The sequence below is a fragment of the Austrofundulus limnaeus genome, unplaced genomic scaffold (genome assembly GCF_001266775.1).
Source record: "Austrofundulus limnaeus strain Quisiro unplaced genomic scaffold, Austrofundulus_limnaeus-1.0 Scaffold1384, whole genome shotgun sequence".
Classification (NCBI taxonomy): domain Eukaryota; kingdom Metazoa; phylum Chordata; class Actinopteri; order Cyprinodontiformes; family Rivulidae; genus Austrofundulus; species Austrofundulus limnaeus.
The window spans coordinates 2,117-21,890 of NW_013953786.1; the positions used below are offsets into that span (position 1 = coordinate 2,117).

At 39.0% G+C, this 19,774-nt stretch overlaps 1 protein-coding gene across 1 annotated transcript in view; it reads right to left on the reverse strand.

Annotated features, from left to right (window-relative positions):
- LOC106535203 (GDNF family receptor alpha-2) overlaps positions 1-19,774 on the reverse strand; it is a gene marked incomplete at both ends in the record, with an annotated part of 39,069 nt that overhangs the window by 1,652 nt on the left and 17,643 nt on the right. Inside the window, 2 exon segments of the mRNA XM_014032154.1 lie at positions 532-644; positions 18,977-19,355. Of these exon segments, the coding sequence (XP_013887608.1) occupies positions 532-644; positions 18,977-19,355 (492 nt within the window).

Here is a 19,774-nt window from a genome sequence, read left to right on the forward strand (position 1 = left end):
GTGTGTGTGTGTGCGCGTGCGTGTGTGTAAATCTGCATTTACAATTTTTTCTTTAATCTAAAGACGTTGCCTCCACAATATCACCTAGGTGCCAATAGGCTAAAAATAGAAAATATACATGGACCATTTTGTCACTAGTCACAATATTTGCACAACATTTGTTATGAGCAAACAGATGGTCGACAAGTGTTTTAATTAAGTAAACACTCTCTCAGTACCTCAACCTCCTTAATTTACACCTGGTACTAAACTGATGTCCAGTCTGCTGGTAGAGATATCAGACCAGGTGGAGAAAAAAAATAAATAAATAAAATAAAATTGTCTAAATCCTCATGCTGGTCCCTGTGATAAAACTAGACCAAACTCATCCATCATCATTTTCTTCTGGACTCTTACAAACATTGTCCTTTATCCAAATATGTACCTGAATTTCTTTTGGATACATTTGTTGATTCTGTAGCCCGTCAGTTTTGCTCCCACCCTTTTCTGATTCTGAAGTCATACTAGAGTGACCCACAGCTACATACTGACCGATGAGCCGCGCGTAAGAAGCTGAGCAGGCGTCGGGATTGTCTTGGTTGGGACAGGTGCTTCCTGGGTGCGATGTTGTCCAGCAGTTTGCAACATAATCAGCCAGTCTTGACCTACAGATAAGAAAAAAAAAGAAGATGGGTTGAAACAGATTTTTCAGATCATCCGAGGGGTTGCTTTGTGGAAAGGTTATGAGCGAAAAAATAAATAAAAAATAGCTCCTTGAATGACCTCTGTTTGGCAAAATAAAGATTAGCTCTGATTGGAGTAACATCCTAAAATAATCATACACTGAAAAAATAATGTTTAAGATTTACTTGAAAAAATCCTATAAACGATTTGCACTAACGTTTGTTAAGTAAATTTAAGTGCTACAAATTCATGTAATATTTACTCATCGTTATCTAGTAAAAGCTATTAAGAATAAAGTTAAAGATTTGTGAAAAAATCAGGTAAATTTTACATAATTTGCTCAATTAAATCTTGTAACATATACTTCATCAAATTAAGTAAAATTTACCGTATTTTTCGGACTATAAGCCGCAACTTTTTTCTTGAACTTTGAACCATGTGGCAGTCCAGGTTTTTTAGAAAGGGTTTTTTTTTGGAGGACCAGGAAGAATAAATAATAAAAGCGTTTTGTTCCTGAGTTCTGTCTTTGTGTCCTCCTTAAATGTGTTGTGACCCCTCCTGTGTTTCAAGGGGCCGTAACAGTGGCTTATACGTGGATTTTTTCTTCAGCCACCAGGGGGCTCTAAGCCAGAGATGGGGGCTCTTGTGCTGCATTTGCTTCAACCACTCACTTCATAAAAAGAAAGGAAAAAAAAAGAAGAAAAAGGCGATCGCTTCCAGAGCCGACTGTTGTACCAGGAAGCAGCGATCCGTAGTCAATGGCCAAAAACTCATAAAAGGGGATAAAATAGACATTTTTCACGGTGGAATCTGACTGATAAAAACTTTAGAGCTTAATCCGGGACCAGTTTGTGAATAAACAACGTCGAGTGAAGAGCCACAGACTTTTTTTTTTCCGCATTGCACTCCCTGGGGATGGAATCCCATGCAGTGACGTATGCTGGAGTGGGAGGGCTTTCCCAGCAGCTCAGCTCGGGGGAACTATGAAAGGTCAGTGCGAAAACGAACGCCGAACAACCACATGACGGCGCGTCGACCGGTCGACAGCCGAGCGACCATACTGCCAGCTAAGCCGGAGGTGTAGCGCCATTTTGTTTTAGCTAGTAGCAGACACGACATGACGGATCTTCGACAGACATGACATTGGACAGTATGCGGGCCCACATCACGGATTCGGTGAAAGCAGCCATCAAGAAAACAAACTCAATTCCTGCTGTTATTCCTGGAGGTACAACAAAGTTTTTGCAACCCCTGGACATCAGTGTGAATCGTGCATTTAAAGTAGCACTCATGGGTGAATGGGAGGCTTGGATGACTGACGGGGATAAATCATTCACAAAAACTGGCCGAATGCGAAGAGCGTCATTTCCTGATGTCTGCCAGTGGATCCTAACAGCGTGGAGCCGAATGAACGAGTCCACCATCACCAATGGGTTCCGAAAGTCTGGACTGCTGCGTGAAGAGGGCACCACAGCTTCAGAGCCCCGGGAGGACAGCGACACAGAAAGCAACACTGAACAGATACCACTGTGTGACGCAGCTTTTCTCAGCTTGTTTAACTCCGACACTGAAGAAGAGGACTTCGATGGTTTCAGTGTGCAGGAGGACGATGAATGAGACGTTTTTTGGACCAGAAACTGTTAAAGAAAACTACCAAAATAAGGTCAGTTAAATGAACCGTATTCCTCCGAACTTTAATTCTTAAAGGTTTGTGTTTTATGTTTTGATGTTGAATTCACTTTTTTGACGACAATTTTGGGTGTACTGTTTTTTTATGTTGGGGGTGCGGTTTATATGCTAATGTTCACGGGTTTTTTTTTTTAAATGGCGGGTGCAGCTTATAGTCCGGTGCGGCTTATAGTCCGAAAAATACGGTACCTGATTTATTCACAAATCTTTAACTATATTCGTAACAACTTTTACTAGGTAATGAGTAAATATTACTTGAATTTGTAGCATTTACATTTACTTAACAAACATTAGTGCAATTTTTTACGAGGATTTTTCATATAAATCTCAAGTTTTTTTAACAGTGTACAAGCGTCAAGCACAATATTGTAGCATATCTCACAGCTACAGAGAGAGGTGTGGCTCTTGATGTAGTTCAAGACTTCACCACCAGGTGACAGTTTTGAAGATACTTTATTGGATTCTTTTTCATGAACAAAACAGACAAAATGAAACTCACAGGTCTTATTAATGACTAGGCCTACCACTTCTGCTGAACGGTTTAACACAAGCTAACAAATAATGAACACACAAATTAGAGTAACAAAACAGACTAATTGCTGACATAACGATGCTAACCATTTCGCTAAAATGATTTAACAACAACAAACATGAATCCTACCCACAATCCTCCACTGCAGTCACATGACAAACAGCCAAACACAGCAGAATGCTACAATATGCATTCCCTGTTCCCTGACAACTAAATATCACCTACGTCATGCCATCAAACTATTGCACACCAACAAATGGATTCAAGCAAAAGAAACCGGACAACTTGTGTTTCATTTCGACCATGTCTTGTCCTCTTCTTGAAAAGTGAAGCAAGGGAATGAGGAGCAGTAGCCTTTGTGTGCGCATGCGCCCTCAGTTTTAGCCCAGAAGAGTAGAAGTTATTTAATATATTCATGTTTATGTGCTGTCCAGAAAAAGCATTTAAATATTACTGGTAAAATAATATTAACATTTACTTTTTTTGTACAGTAATATTGATAAATAATATAATGCGTATTGTTTATTTTGTAAATTCTAGTAGTTTAGAGATTTTGACATTTTTTGTAAAATTTAAAAGAATAATTAAATAAATGTTACTACACCCAAAAGTTTGTTTTTCAGTGTAGTAACTTAAACATCCACTATTTTAGAAAATTTTAGACTGCCACCAATCTTGCAATATGTGAATACTTTGGCAGAAATGATAAAATCTTATAATATTCCTGCCCCAGGCTGCACCAGAACTGCTCCAACTAGTTGCTGTTGCTTTTTGCTCTTGCAAATACCCATAAAGTTCTGTATGAATAACTGTGTAATGCAAAATTGATGATGATGTAAAGCTTTTAAAATAGCATTAGCATGAACCGCTTATAAAACTTTTGAGATAAGACTAAAGTAATCCACTTTGGTCTTGACCCCTGGGCTTAAGCTCATCATTCCAGTCAGAGCAAATATCTTCTCCAAACCGAGGCCGCTCAAAGACCAATCTAAGATATTAATTGTTCGTAACCCTTCCACAGAAGCCCGCTTCAAAAGATCTGAAGTGTCGCTTTGAGCGGATGACAGATGAACAGCACACACGGACATATGCAGAATATCAAAGGATCGGTTTTAATTTTTGGCACTTTTTTCTTTCATTAAAGAGCAGCTGCCAGTTGTGACCAGCATCAAACTATATGCAACATCTGTCTCCAGGCTGCCACAACAGGTGCTCCGAATAGCAATCAGTTCTCACTTCTGCCTCGCTACCAACGAGCCACCCAACTCGTTTAATGACACGCCACATCGTCCTGGTGGTAATGCACGATAAGGGTGCATTTTGGATGCCTTTTTCATGCTTATCCTGATCATCTCAACATTTTCCCAACAGTCACCTCCACCAGAGAGTAAGAGGGGAGAGGAGGGAAAAAAAGTTTGTTTTGCCTAATTGTGTTTGTGACGGGAGCTTTAGGTCTGCGTGGGCCCCCAGGGTGGCACTGCTAATCCACTTAACTAGGAGTACCGGTAAAAAAAAAAAAGAAAAAAGAGAAAAAATGTGTGATGTTGCCCTGTCTGTGTTACTCACATCACATTGCACATTTCTACCTCTGTCTTCCTTTTCTCTGTCAGGAGTCATTCACCCTGACCTGCTCCGACCACGACGTTCAGACGGAAGGAAGCTCAAAGAAACTCAAAAATCCCTTCGGCTATTTTGTTGTTCGCGAAAAGGAACACACAGGAATCTTTACACAACAGAAAGGTTTTAGTGAATGTGGCTGCTGTGATGTGTTAATGCCTGATAAAAACATGATTAGATCAGTTAGGATAGCTGTAATATGGTGTTTTTTTTTAATACATAGGTAGGAATAAGTTTAATACATATAGTAAGCAATATATAATATCTACAGTAAGTATAATTTTAATACTGGTTCATCATGATATGTTGTTTCTGACACATTTTAATTAGAGTGCATGGAGTTTTTGGACAAAATTAAGGCTGGTAGAAATATCTTCTTCATCCTGCCAGTATTATATTTTGTATAAAATTTTAAAATAAAAAATCAAAACATGCATACATACCCACATAGCCACTAGTTATTTGCTGTAAAGAACACTTCCCGAAACGTGACATATATCTATATACGTTATTCATTGTAGTTTCCTTCTTTGAGTCTCTGACGTTTTGCATTCAGTCAAACATTTCTATATATTATAAACATTAGCAATAATATTTTCCTTAAAAATTTTCAATATTAATGTAACAAATATTGCAGGTATTTCTTTAATTTGTGCCCATCCTTTCTCAGCTCCTTTCTGTTTTATTGTATTTTTATTTATTTATTTTTTGGTGCATTGCTGTGCATCAAGAGCAGAAAATATTTGGTTGCCCTCTGCAGCTCGAGTTTGTAAAAATATCTGGAAGATTCCCAGTGAAACATCAGACAAAAAGGGTGAAGTCTGTTCTTTCCGATAACATTAGCCTACGTTGTATTTGAAAGTCAAGCAAATAAATATCTGCCAATATGTTGACTAGGTTTGATATTTTTTAATAAAATTTTCATTTTACTTTTGTTACTATAACTTTTGACTTATTCACAAAACTATTAAAGTCAAGCAAAGGTGACTCAGTGTCAATTTATGCATCAAATTACACCTAATTTTTGTGATAAATTGTTGACTGATGCATGTACAGCATATAAATTAAAAAACTCATATGACAACAACAAAATGCTGATGCTGCAATCAGCAGTGTGTCACAATAGCCTTCATATAGGCCTTCTCTTTAAATATGCATTGGCTCATGTATTCATCACTTTTTTTTACATTTTTCATGAGTTTCTAAGGTAATTGAATGGGTTGAGATGCATTGTAATGATAATGAAGTGTTTGCTGCATACTTATCAGCCAGCAAAGAACCTACTGCTTCCACGAGACAGACAGGAAAACTCCTGCAAAATATATACAGTATATATACACATCCTGACCACTGCGGCGGCTTCTAGGTCTGCAGCTACGAGCTCAAAGATTTGGCTGAGGGCTGATACCGAGTGATGCAATGAGACGCCTCCATGTCTGTCTGTCTGTCAATTTCTTCATTTCGTGTCTTCCACTGCAGCTGAAATGCAGCCAGTGTGTGAGATGGGCTTGGACCTCCAGCTGCGAACCCCACTCAGATCCACTTCATTACTTCAGCTCCATCCACTCTCCTCACAGATCACCCAGATAGCCTCTTGACATGACATGCTGCTCACATCCGGTGTAAAGCTTTGCTCAAGAAATCTGGACATACACTTGCTCTAACTCTATGACTACTGCAGACACAAATACAAGTGCAAATGCTGCAAAAAATGAAGAAAAAAAAACCTGAACAAATAACAAAATACATCATATGATCTAAAATAGAAAAATGTGCTCTCGTTGCTTCTCTGGTGTAAAAAAGGTGGCCACAATGGTGCAACAATTGATAGAAAAAAATGTATAGAACACGAAGAACAGAAAGGAACTTTATTTCACCCAAACAAAGCAACCATTCAAAGCCTCTTTTATATTTTTCAATTTATTATAGGGGGAAGCAAAGGATCCTTTTATGTTTGTGCTAACACAGAATGTGAATGTCAGATTCCGGTTAAAACAGAAGAAACCTGAGAGGATTAAAGAAGCCCAACAAGCACAAGTTTCTTTTCAGCGGTGACGCTCTTTTCCGACAATGACGGCTTAAAAACAGTAATTTAAAGTTTAGAGAGGTGTCCTGAGTGTTCAGACAATGGCGTTCCAGCACCGGCATTTGGTGCATTTCACGGCTTCCGCGGACTTTCCATTATATCTCGGCAAAGCGCCCCTCGCTGCTGAAATTACAGGCTGTCTGGCTCAACAGATTTTTATGGTCATTTCAGCCACTCAGCCTCCGGGGAAGTGGCAGAGGAGCCCCCACAGAGGTAGACTTCTTTCAAGCAACCTGACATTTTAAACACAGTCATCCGGGTGAGTGCTGAGTGCCTGTCCATCCTGTTTGGCAGTAATAGAAAACTAATGGCTTTTTATATGGATTCTTATTCCTATCACTCGATGCTCGTGACAAACAATGTGACTTAAATCAGATGAGTGTCAGTCTTAGAAACCATTTCCTCGAGACGGAAGAGAGGCAAGACGAAAAAAAGAGAGAAAGAAGCTGTTATCAGACTTCATTTAAAAACAGTTTATTGAGAGTCGGATCTCGTTTGAAGACTTCCCATCAGTGCTCTTTCTACAAATATGAGCTGTTCTGCAGATGATAATATTGGTTAAATGTGACACTGCGGATGCTTACTCTTATCGCTTCCCTCCGTCTTCAGCCTAAAGAGGCTTTAGAATCCATATCTCTCACTCATCTTCAGCAGGCATGACAATAAACATCGAACAATGGCTCCCGACATAATAGCAGTTAACACGAAGCAAATGAGAAAAACAAAACATCTTTTCTTCTGCGCTGACCCCTCCCCTCCCGTCTTCTTCTACTTCCTTTTTCTCTAATCTCTTGTGTTTCTTGAACTTTATCTCTGCTTGCCTCCTCTCTGTTATCCTTTCTGTTGTCACTTCGGCTTCAACCGCTCATGTGCAAAGTCATGGCCTGAGTATTTGACCCTGGTTCAGACAACTTGACCCAACAGCCTTTTCTGTACTTTTGTCACTTGTTGTCAAATGCCGAAACAAATAATGGACTGAGAAAACCTGGAAAGCGGAACAGCTTTTCTCCGAACTGACAGTATTTTATTTTTTTTCCTTTTATCCTGCAGAACGGCTCAATTCATCTTAAAACGAAATCAAAATCCGAGATTCCCTCTAGCACAGCACTTGCCTTGAAGTGTTATGAATATATATTTTTTGTCAAACAGTAGTGAGTATATTTTGCTCGTGTTTTCACCACCTGTAATTCAACTGATGACCCTGAGACAATTTTCTCTGTTGCTCTGGTCAGATTGTTTCACTTGCAGCCATTTCATCTTAAATATTTCTGAATAGTCCTGCAATTTTCGGCAACTCAGTACCCATTGTATTCCCCAGTCAATACTCTTAAAGGCCAGTGTGAACAGATGGCATTCAATCAAAACACGAGACACTTCGGCTGCTGTCACACAGCACAAACGTTTGCCCTCTTACTCAGCAAGAAACCAGCCCACCAAACAAAATGGCCTTGAAACAAAATGTATCATAAAAAGCCAAATTCCAACAATAACATAGTCTGCTTACACTAAACTGAGTCTGACTTTGTCATATTTAAAACAAAAATAAACAAATACATTAAAACTAAAAAGTAAAAATCTTGCAATTTTAGGGTCTAGAGCAGGCGTCTAGTTCTGTAACTGAGATTTTACATCTTACACAAAAACCAAATCTGTTGAATGTTCCTCCAGACTTTGAAACAATGCAAGTAAAATGAAAACAACATTCTCTTAATTCCTTATTAACATGTTCTTAAAGGGGAAATATCATGTAAAATCAACTTTTTTTGAGTTTTATATCATGTTATAATGTTAAACTCTCATAAAAAACATGCCCAAAGCCTTGCTCTGACTCATTCATGCATGTTTGAGAAATCCTACAGTGTTTTTAGGAAGCCATGCTGAGGAGCAAAACGACAGGTGGGGACTAGAAACGCCTTTTGGGACCAGAAACGCCCCTGGGACGTGTCTTTAAGCCGAACTTCCTCATCACGGAGCACACCTCCCCACCCCCCACCCCACACACCCCGCCCATGACTCCTGCAGCTCTCTCGGCAGTGACAACGCAAAGTGAAAGTGAAACTTAAGCTGTCTGCTGCTCTCAACACTACTGCTCACTCAGTGAAGCTCTTTTCAGATTCAAAATACCTTTGAGGAAATGTTTTTTCAGATGCCAAGTAAACTGCATCATAGCGTGCGCGCAACCCCCCCACCCCCGCACTGAAATGGGCGAGACAGAAGCAGAAGGAGGTTCTTAAAGAGACAGAGGCCAATTTCAAGCCATTTAGAAGAGGAAGTGATGAGAAGATAAGTTTATTTTCTGTTTAAACATAAAAACAGCATTTTAATAACAACTAAAGGTGACATAGATACTTTATTATGGTATAGTATTTAAATGTATGCCTGAGAAACACATACTATTGCCCCTTCGATATTACAATTACATTTATTTCAGGATATTCCTTTCAAGCTGGCTGCACATAATGTTTCAGACATAGTAGATTTGAAGTTGCAAATAAGTATGGGCAATGCAAAGTTTTACAATGTGTTTACAAGAACCTATATAAAAGGTTTTACATTGAGTTGTTTCAACTTTGGTCTTGGACCCATGCAAATGAGTCATTAGCTCAACAACCTTATCAGAATTATTATTATTATTTTAACCAAACTGAGGCTCTCCAAAGATTTATCTACAACAAGTAAAACACTATTTATTCAGAACTTTCTGAACTTGCCCTTTTAAGGATTCCAGGTCTTCTTAAAATCCTGTTTTCAGTTGTTGTGATGATGCATGAAGTGCTTTCTTTTCGTCTTATTCTAAAAATCAGTAAATAATTGCAGGACCGGCAGTGAACTGCACGACACAGACATCAGCAAATAGGTCTATGATTATCTCCTCCCCATAATTTGTTCTTTAAAAGGAGAACTCCAATGGCAATAATGCATATAGGACTAGACACAAAGAATGCATTTGATGCTGTGTCTGGATAACAAATCAAGTTTATATAGAAACCGAATTGTGATAGGGTAAAGGGCTGTTTAGTCCGTTTGGTAAATATGTACTGATCTAGGTTATCTAAATTGAACAGACAGCCCTTGTAAAAAGTCTTAAATAAATAGGCTGTTTGTGAGACAGAAAATTAGCACAAAGCTGCTGAGCAGACATTACTAATTAAAAATCCCTCAGTCACACAATTTAGCAGCTTTCAGTGAAACTCTTTAAGTACAAGTTCAGAATAAGAATAAAGAGGAGGTCCTGTTTGACACATTCCAAAGCCACAAATTGACCATCCTTTAGACAAGTCAAAAGCCCTATTGATAATCTTTGCATTAATAATAAATACAAGACCATTGTAAAGGAAACGATGAGGCCTAGTCAGTAATGGCTGCAATTTTCCGCTACGACGCATTTCCCTTTGAGATTCTAGTTGGAAAAGTAAATGGGCGAATACTAATCTGTGTATTGGAATTAAGGGAACAAGTCTTCCTCCTGCCTCTCCCTCTCTTCCTCGCACCCCCTCCCCTTTTTACCGCTTTCATGTAAAGCCAGCAAACATGTCTCCTCCGAAGACGACGTCTGATTAAAGCCACCCACTGCAGCAGACTGAACTATGTAAGAGGAAAAGGTCGCAGTTTGATGTATGCTCTGCTTGCAAAACCAGAGCTTAACATCTGAAGAGAAAACACTGATAATGGTGCTGGCACCGCTTGAGCCCTGTCCTTTAAAGATGAGGAACAAAAATATACTGTTTTTATGCGCTTGATTCGATATCGCTGTCATTTCCGGAATTTGTTTCTTTTAAAGGGTTTAGGCCTGAAAAAAGGAGCAACTGCAAACACAAAGTCTGACCATGAAGGCACGTTTTCTGGGTTTTTGCTCTTTGAATGAAAATTGGATTAAGATTTAGTTAAAAGTGAAATTTAAACAAGTTGATAAACTCCAAGATAAGAAACTATGATGTGATCAGTGAGCTTCTTTGTCTTAATTCCCTTCTTTTTATGTTAGCATGTTGACTATATGTATATACTGTATATATAGCAGGCAAAATTAGTATTGAACACGTCAACATTTTTCTCAGTAAATATATTACTAGAGGTGCTAATGACATGAAATTTTCACCAGATGTYGGTAACAACCCAAGTGATCCATACATACAAAGAAATCAAACCATAAATGTCCAGAAATGAAGTTATTTGTAATAATGTGGAATGGCACAGGGAAAAAAGTATTGAACACGCTTACGGAAATTTATCTAATACTTTGTACAAAAGCCTTTGTTGTCAATGACAGCTTCAAGACGCCTCCTGTATGGAGAAACTAGTGGCATGCATTGCTCAGGTGTGATTTTGGCCCATTCTTCCACACAAACAGTCTTCAAATCTTGAAGGTTTCGTGGACCTCTTCTATGAACTCTGATCTTTAGTTCTTTCCATAGATTTTCTGTTGGATTCAGGTCAGGTGATTGGCTGGGCCATTCCAGCAGCTTTAGTTTCTTTCTCTGAAACCAACTGAGAGTTTCCTTGGCTTTGTGTTTGGGCTCATTGTCTTGCTGAAATGTCCAGCCACGTTTCATCTTCATCATCCTGGTAGATGGAAGCAGATTTTTATCAAGAATGTCTCTGTACATTTTTCCACTCATCCTTCCTTCAATTATTTGAAGTTTGCCAGTACCATATGCTGAAAAACAGCTCCACACCATGATGTTCCCACCTCCAAACTTCACTGTTGGTATGGTGTTTTTGGGCTGATGTGCAGTGCCATTTGACCTCCAAACATGATGTGTATTATGGCATCCAAACAGTTCAGTTTTGGTCTCATCTGACCAGAATATATTCTCCCAGTATTACACAGGCTTGTCTAAATGTTGTGCAGCAAACTTTAAAGGAGCTTCAACATGCTGTTTCTTCAGCAGTGGAGTCTTGCATGGTGAGCGTGCATACAGGCCACGGTGGTTCAGTGCATTACTTATTGTTTTCTTTGAAACAATCGTACCTGCTAATTCCAGGTCTTTCTGAAGCTCTCCACAAGTGGTCCTTGGCTCTTGGACAACTCTTCTGATAATTCTTTTCACTCCTCTGTCAGAAATCTTGTGAGGAGCACCTGGTCGTGGTCAGTTTATTGTGAAATAATGTTCTTTCCACTTCTGAATTATGGCCCCAACAGTGCTCACTGGAACCTTCAGAAGTTTAGACATTCTTCTGTAACCGATGCCATCATTATGCTTTGCAACAATAAGGTTGTGAAGGTCTTGAGAGAGCCCTTTACTTTTACCCATCATCAGATGGTTCTTGTGTGATACCTGGCCATCATTTGGGACTGAACCAGCTGATATTAACTTGCACTGACAAGGGGCAGACTTGTTTTCTAATTACTGAGAGAGTTCAGTTGGTGTCTTGGCTTTCCATGCCTTTTTACACCTCCCTTTCTTCATGTGTTCAATACTTTTTCCCTGTGCCATTCCACATTATTACAAATAACTTCATTTCTGGACATTTATGGTTTGATTTCTTTGTATGTATGGATCACTTGGGTTGTTACCGACATCTGGTGAAAATTTCATGTCATTAGCACCTCTAGTAATATATGTACTGGGAAAAATGGTGACGTGTTCAATATTTATTTTACCCGCTGTATATAGAAAAAAGTTACCACCAACACATTTTATTTAATATCAACACTTCCCAAGTATAATTTCACAAACTGCGTTTAAAATAAAAACTTATAAAAAAAAATCTTAAAAATACACCCTAAAAGGTGTTCATGAATATTTAGCTGGTGCACATTTAGAAAAGAACCAAACCAACAGTGGATGTAAATAAAGATTTATGTAGTAAACATTCAGCTAATAAAATGAATAATCAGCTGGTCATGTTTGCAGAGGAGAAATATGACTCATACTTGCTAATGTGACTGAAATAATAAAATGTACTCAACCGCATTTCAACAAAGCTTTTTTTTTATTTTCCTCTTGTGTGCTGTAAGTTTCTGATGTCTTTTGAAGATTTTATGATTCTTTAATTGTTTTTCTTCAACGTTGTGTTTCTTGTTAGCAAAGCACACATTTTAATTGGTAGCATGTTACTTTGCCTGTGCAACTCTGACATCCTAAAAACAGCACGCACATTTTGGTTGTGTTTCAGAAGTTTGCTTTAGATTTGCGGGCGCGCTGTATGGAAACACAATTGCAAAACCACTTTTGTTCCAATTAGAAAATGCTTGTGATAAAACCTAAACTAAATGTGTTGATTAAACAAAAATGAGTTGCTAAATAAATGCTTCTTTCCATGTGATATACAGTAAAAACATCACGTGCTGTAAATATGCTGCCTAATATCACTTCAATAAAAGAGAAAATTACATGAAAAGCATTTTAATTGTTATATTGGCTTTCCGTGGAGCTATTCCTTTTTGTTTGTTAAGCTTGTAATTTACGAAACCATCTCCACATATGGACTCATAATTGTTGTGACCATTTCCACAAACTATGAAGTAGGTAGTTTTATGAGAAATCTGAACCTTGGGGTTTTGGTTGTTTATTGTTGCACATGTAAAAAATAATAAATAAATCTACTGCAGTGCTGCTTGAGCAAAATAAATAAATACAAAATTTTAAAAAATAAAAAAAAATGTGGCCAATGTTGAGGCCAATGAACACTTCAAGGGTCCTCACAAGTGAAGCAGCACAAATGTGTCTGTGCGAGAGTGCGCGTGAAAGAGGAAAAAAGTAATAGAAACTGATGATAAAAGTGCAGCAGCCTCCTGATTTCTTTCAACTTTATCTCAGAAGCGATACAGAGTAATGTCATCTGGGCCAGTCATTCTCCCTACACGGTTTCCCCCTCAGTGGGGCTTGAGTTGTCAGATACAAGAGAGCAGACTGTAGATTTAGGGCAATATGTGTGTGTGTGTGTATGATATGAGTGTGTGTGTGAGTGAAAAAAGGGAGTAATAACCAGCAAGTTTTCAGTTAGAAACAGCAGGCTTGTTCGTAGCATTGCTCCCAAACTGGGTCAGGTTACCTGTACAGTGACTGAGTGTCTCTGACCGGCCCATTTTGAAAACCGGAGCCCAAATAACTCAATCAAAGAGCACCCAGCGATCCTGTAAGCAAGGGGAAATGAATCAAACATAGACACATTGCACTGATCCCTCATTCAATCAATACAAGTATGAAAACAACTCAATGTTCTCTGGTTCGGCCCGATCTGTGTGTCTTCGTCTTTTATAAATTGACATGGGAAAGGACGAGGAGTTCCTCCGCTTATTCGCGCAAACACACATTTGCGCCTTCTGTGTGCGCAGGATAATGGAAGGTAACAGCAGAACCCCTTAAGCAGGCCTACAAGCAGTTGTAAGAAAATAAGGGCTGCTCTATTTAATACTTGTTCTCTGTCCATCTCAATTCCTAGAGTTTGCCAACAATCACCTCCGCAGAGAGAGGGAGCAGAATTAAATCTCCTAGTGCAATATGGCACAGAAGCCAAAGCCAAAATGATATAATTGAAATCCTTTTAAGTATTTGCTCCATCTGGAACAATCTAAACCTTCTCCAAAGGTGAAATCAAAGCCAATTTGGCAACCGATGCACCCAAAGGTACAAAATATACAGGAGATTTTGCAAAATAATAAAATAGAAATGTCCTTATTAGACTAACTAAAAATGAATCAATTCAATTAAAAGAAGTAATTATTCATTAAAAAATAATTCATTTAAAATACCTGTTTTTATATTACTTTTTACATGTTGCAAAGAGCTCAAACATCTCTTTATAATGGCCCGTGGCATCTTTTGCAAAGATCCATAGCAATGTGAGCAAACCACTGACCTCCAACCGACTGCAATAGCTTTACAGTCCACATTGATTCTGCTCTCCCCCTCTCCTCCTCTGCCTCATTATCACTCCCTCCCATCCGTTTTTAGCCCCCTCCCCCCACATTTTTTTAACCATCCCCTGTGCTTAAATGGAATGGCTGACAAGCTGTGTGTCCTCTTTTTGAGTCAAACAGGTGTCCACGGGGGGCACAAGACCATCCGTTGAATGATTAGAGACCGCAGTGACAGAAAGTTATGGTCTCACATTGTTGAATGCTAGTATTTGAGTTTTACTATTATTTTATGAGCTTCTTTATCAAAAGCTGAACAGAGTAAAACTTAATCAGTGAATATTTAAAAGTCAGTTTTCTCCTAAAACTTAATAAAATCATGTTCGGATGAAAACCAATATCAGAATGGGTGTTCAGAGCTTTTAAATCTCGAATAATATTGTCGATCACAGACATGTCGTGCTGAAATAAAATGCAAGCTTCAAAAACAGCCTTTTGTTCCTAAATTGTAGAGACATTCTCCTGCATGGCAGCTCTTATTCACCGCTGAAGGATGCGCAAAAGTGATCAGAATTACATTCACGCTCAAAGCGTTTGAATGAATGTGTGAGCGTCACCGAATGATTGTTGGCCTGTCGAGTGCACGGGCACACGTGTGTCCACACGGCATGAGTAGCATGTGCACACTCATCGAGCTGTTGACCTCAGCGGGGCATTACGCAGCCACAGATAATGAGCTGTAACGTCCTATTTCATCTTTCTCAATAAGGAGGAGCAGAGCAGACACCTGAGGGCCTAAAGGTCAAGGAAAGCAACTCGGTCTGAAAAGAGATAACACAATGCAGGCAAGCAGGTAATTATCCAGACAATCATAAATTGAAGGAGAGCTGATAGAGTTTCACTGCTTTGGCAGCATGGAGGTTGAATTTAGTGTTGCTGGAAAGGAACCATTAACTCTTAGAGGGTGCTCACCTCTATGGGACAGAGAAGTACTGGTCCCTACAAAATGCTGTGCACCATTTAATGGCTTTTTTGTTATAGGAATCATTTGCCCAAAACGTTTTCTGTCATTAAAATGAGTAAGGAGTGAAACAGTGCTCTCTTCTGACTACATCTAGATAACAAACACACACACACTTTTTTTTTTATCCTCGTGGGGACTTTGCATTGACTTGGATTCATTTTCCAGTCATTTCTCTGACCCTTTACCAGTGGTGGAGAAAGTACTCAAACACTGTACTTACGTAAAAGTACAGATAAACAGACAAACATGTACACTAGTAAAAGTAAAAGTACCACATTAACATTTTACTTCAGTAAAAGTAAGTAAGTACTTGCTTTTAAAAATACTTAAAAATCAAAAGTAAAAGTACTTGCTTAATGTATTCCCTAATGGTCTACAATATCATGAAGTGTGCCTACAGTATGTATATTTTTAATACATCAATGGTGCCATTTTAGTGAACAATGCTGCAGATAATACATGTGACACTGTTCACACTTAGACTTGTGATTTTGTGCATCCTCACAGATTGTGACAACAGCTACAGAATCTGTAAATTCACCACCAACGTTCTTTATCAAATCTCAACAAGTCGTTTTTTGAACCAGTTAACTTGAATACGTCTTTTAAATAAGGCCACAAGGGGCGCATTTCCTCCGTGGTGGAATCCATTGTGGGCATGCTGCTGCTGCTCTGCCCTTTTTTTTTTTTTTTTTTTTTGAAGGATGTTCTAATGGTACTTTCTTGCTTTGCAGTGGTTCAATGGACAAATTACAGCAAATCCCCTCTCACCATTGATTACTTTAAAATAAACAAACCAAAAAAAAAAAATTAAAAAAAGCAATATGATGTGACATGAATGTAATTTGTAATTCAACACATCACAGAAATGTAGTGGAGTAGGAAGTACAGATACTTAATGTAAAATGTAGTGGAGTAAAAGTAAAAAGTACCCATGATGAAATCTACTTAAGTAAAATACAGATACATGAAAAATGTACTTAAGTACAGCAACAAAGTACTTGTACTTAGTTACATCCCACCACTGCCCTTTACTCTAAACCTAACCTAAATTCAATGTTGTTCCTAAACCTAATCCCCACACCTGAAATCCGTACCAGTGGGGACCAGGCTTTGGTTCCCATAAGGAGCACTGGGTCCCCACAAGGCTGTGTTTGTCTGGAAAATGGTCCTCATGATGTAGCATCCATCCATCATTCCATCCATTTTCTGTACATGCTTCTTCCTTTTCAGGGTCGTGTGGGTCACTGGTGCCCATATCCAGCAGTCACAGTGCGAGGGGCGGGGTACACCCTGGACAGGTCGCAAGTCCATCACAGGGCCACACATAGAGACAAACGAGACAAACAAGCATTCACTCTCTCACTCACACCTAGGGACAATTTAGAGTTATCAATTAACCTAACAGTCATGTTTTTGGTCTGTGGGAGGAATCCAGAGTACTCGGAGAGAACCCACGCTTGCACGGAGAGAACATGCAAACTCTACCCAGAAAGGCCCCCAGACCGGGATTTGAACCGGTGACCTTCTTGCTGAGAAGCATCAGCTCTACCAACTGAGCCACCATGCCGCCCCATGCAAGTACGCTTAAACATACAAACACACACAAGTTTGTGTTTTAGGACCATTCATTGACTTCTATTCATTTCCAATCATTTTTATATCCTAACCCTGTCCCTTTACCCTAAAGCTACCTACCAACCCAAAAACAGAATTCCATCATTGCAGGACCAGGTCCCCATAAGATCTACTGGTCTACAAGGTGTGTATACCAGAAACAGTCCTAAAAAGGTAACAAATACAATGTACAAGTACACACACATACACAGACACATTATTTTCTATTTCTTTTTATATTAATAAACACCTCAGGATATTTTAAAATGGGGTTATGTCAAAAGATTACAAACTGTCAGTATCTTACTTGTCATCAACAGCTCTTTGAAGAACCAAAGTATTGCTTGGTTCCGACCAAGACTAACGTGGATCAGAGTCTTAAAAATGTTGTAAAAATTTATTTGAATATTGTTTTATGAAACTTTACATGACCTAAAGTTTTTACGAACTACTAAGGTTAAACACAAGCATGAAAAGCAGCAGTAGCAGCTAGTTGTAGCACCTTTAGGTCAGCCTGATTTCTACCAGGAATATACAGCATTTCTGTGGACATGACCATGTAATACAAACGTATTGGCAATGTAGAGGTTTTAAAAAGAGCATCCGTATGAACAGGAGTTATTATTTTAGATTGAAGTTTAGGTCTTGGTCCCACTTGGACTAGTCAGTGGCTCATCAACCCAGAGAGAACTTTAAAGTCAAGTCAAAGTCAAAAGTTAAAGTCAGCTTTATTGTCAATTCTTCTCATGTACCATTGGCCTACATGCAAGGGAATCAAAATTATGTTTCTCACCATCTCAGTTAAGATATTATTTGTTCATATGTGTATGTAAACAAAACAACCATTTCAGAACACAACAAAAACTTAATTAAGCATTTCTGCTTTTTGCATTATTCTTGGTCTACACAAAAACTAGTATTTCAGCAAAACCTTGTCATAATTAATATCATGTAGTAGCTGTTCTATGATTTTGAGATGGACGTTAAGAGAAAAATATCAGGACAACTGTCATCATTTTGTGTGCCTATGTCAAACAGTTCTTTGATGTTTTAGCCCCTTAAATGTTGTCAGGACCTGTCACTGATAATATGAATGATGTATCTTTTCACAAGGGATCACATATGAAACAATGTGATCACAAAGGAACACATGGCAATGCTGAAAATGTTCCAAAACACAAGCACAACATATGTTTCACGTGGTAATTCAACACATTTTTATATGCAGAAATGTTCATGCAGTTTTCTGTAAGGAATCTGTAAAAGTTGCCAAAAGTTTGACAATATGAGCATTATATTTAGCAACAAACTAACCATTGATTGAGCTCCATTAGTCTCATAAAAGAGCTTTTAAATGCTTAAGCTGATTCAAATTCTACCTTTTTGCAAAAGCTAATGACATGTGGGCGTACCTCCTTCAACCTTCTCTTCAGAACATTGCGGGGCCCACTGATGGTCAGATGCTTCTGGAGCTAAAAGATCTTGACAGCTGATTTGGCTCCAACCGCTGTGCTCCACCTGCTCTGAGCTAACACGAGGAAACATGTCACGGCTGGGTAAGTGTGAATTGAATCTGGCTGCTTGAATCCAATAGAGGCCCCATGCAGCCAAAGTGATCCACTAATGTTTTGTTCAGCTTAATTGAGCGTTGTCCCTTCAACTTAGCCTCACACCTTCATCCTGCATCTAAAAGCCATGACTTCCCTGAAAGTCTAATTGCTTTGCTGGCAAAGCTACAACAGAGAAATATAAAACTTTAGGATGGCACGGGAGGCAGGAAGTTATGATGAAAATGGAACACTTACAGATGGAAACTTTTATTTTAAAATTTTCTATGAAAGTAAGCTGATACTGAATGAAATGTATTGGCCCAGGAATGGTTTTGTAACAGTAGACTGTCCAACAAACCAACAAAACTTTTATACGCATTCATTCACTTCCATTTACCTGCAGAGAGCGTCCTGACGGCAAACCCTTCGTAGCTCCAAACAGTTGGGTTTCTCCTTATCTTTATAGGAACAGTCAGGCACTATAGTCTGCCTGCGTCTCTCGGCGCAGCCCTCGGTCTGACAGGGGCAGAAGAGCAGCCGGTGGCTGAGATCGGCAGGAACACGGTCCAGGAAGGACCTCAGCGCCTTGTGGCAGCGCTTCTTGTTGCAGGTGTCTCCTTTGTTCTGGTCCTCCTTGGTGCAGGTGGAGATGAAGTTGGCGCGGTGCTTTTTACAGTTGTTGTTGAGGTTGCAAGCTTTGGTCGCATCAAGGCAAGGGTTGCAGACTTTCTCAGCATCGGGACAGCTGAACCCTTTCGGGGCCAGAGTGAGCATCCCTAAACGTGAAGAAAGAAGAACTTTGTGACTTTAGAAGATGTACAGGGAAAACGTTTTTCTATGCTTTTTTTCATTCTCTAAATTCTTGTCATTGGTTAGTAGGAAGCACATGTTAGGAGTCCAAAATGAAGCAATTACTGCAGCTTTAGGTAAAAAACAACAACTGTGTGTGGATGGTATAATTCAGGAGTCTGCAGCCTGCGGCTCTGGGGCCACACGCAGCTCTTTAGTCCCTCTGCTGCGATTCTTTGATTCTTTGACCAAATCTAACATAAGATTACATTTTTTAATGCAAACAACAGAAAAAAAACAAGCTTTCACAGTTTTCTTGTTAATTGTTTTTTGCAAATGTGCTCAAAAATACAGAGAGTGAAACATGTTGATTCGATCATGCAAGTTGGCCACTTCAGTAATCCAA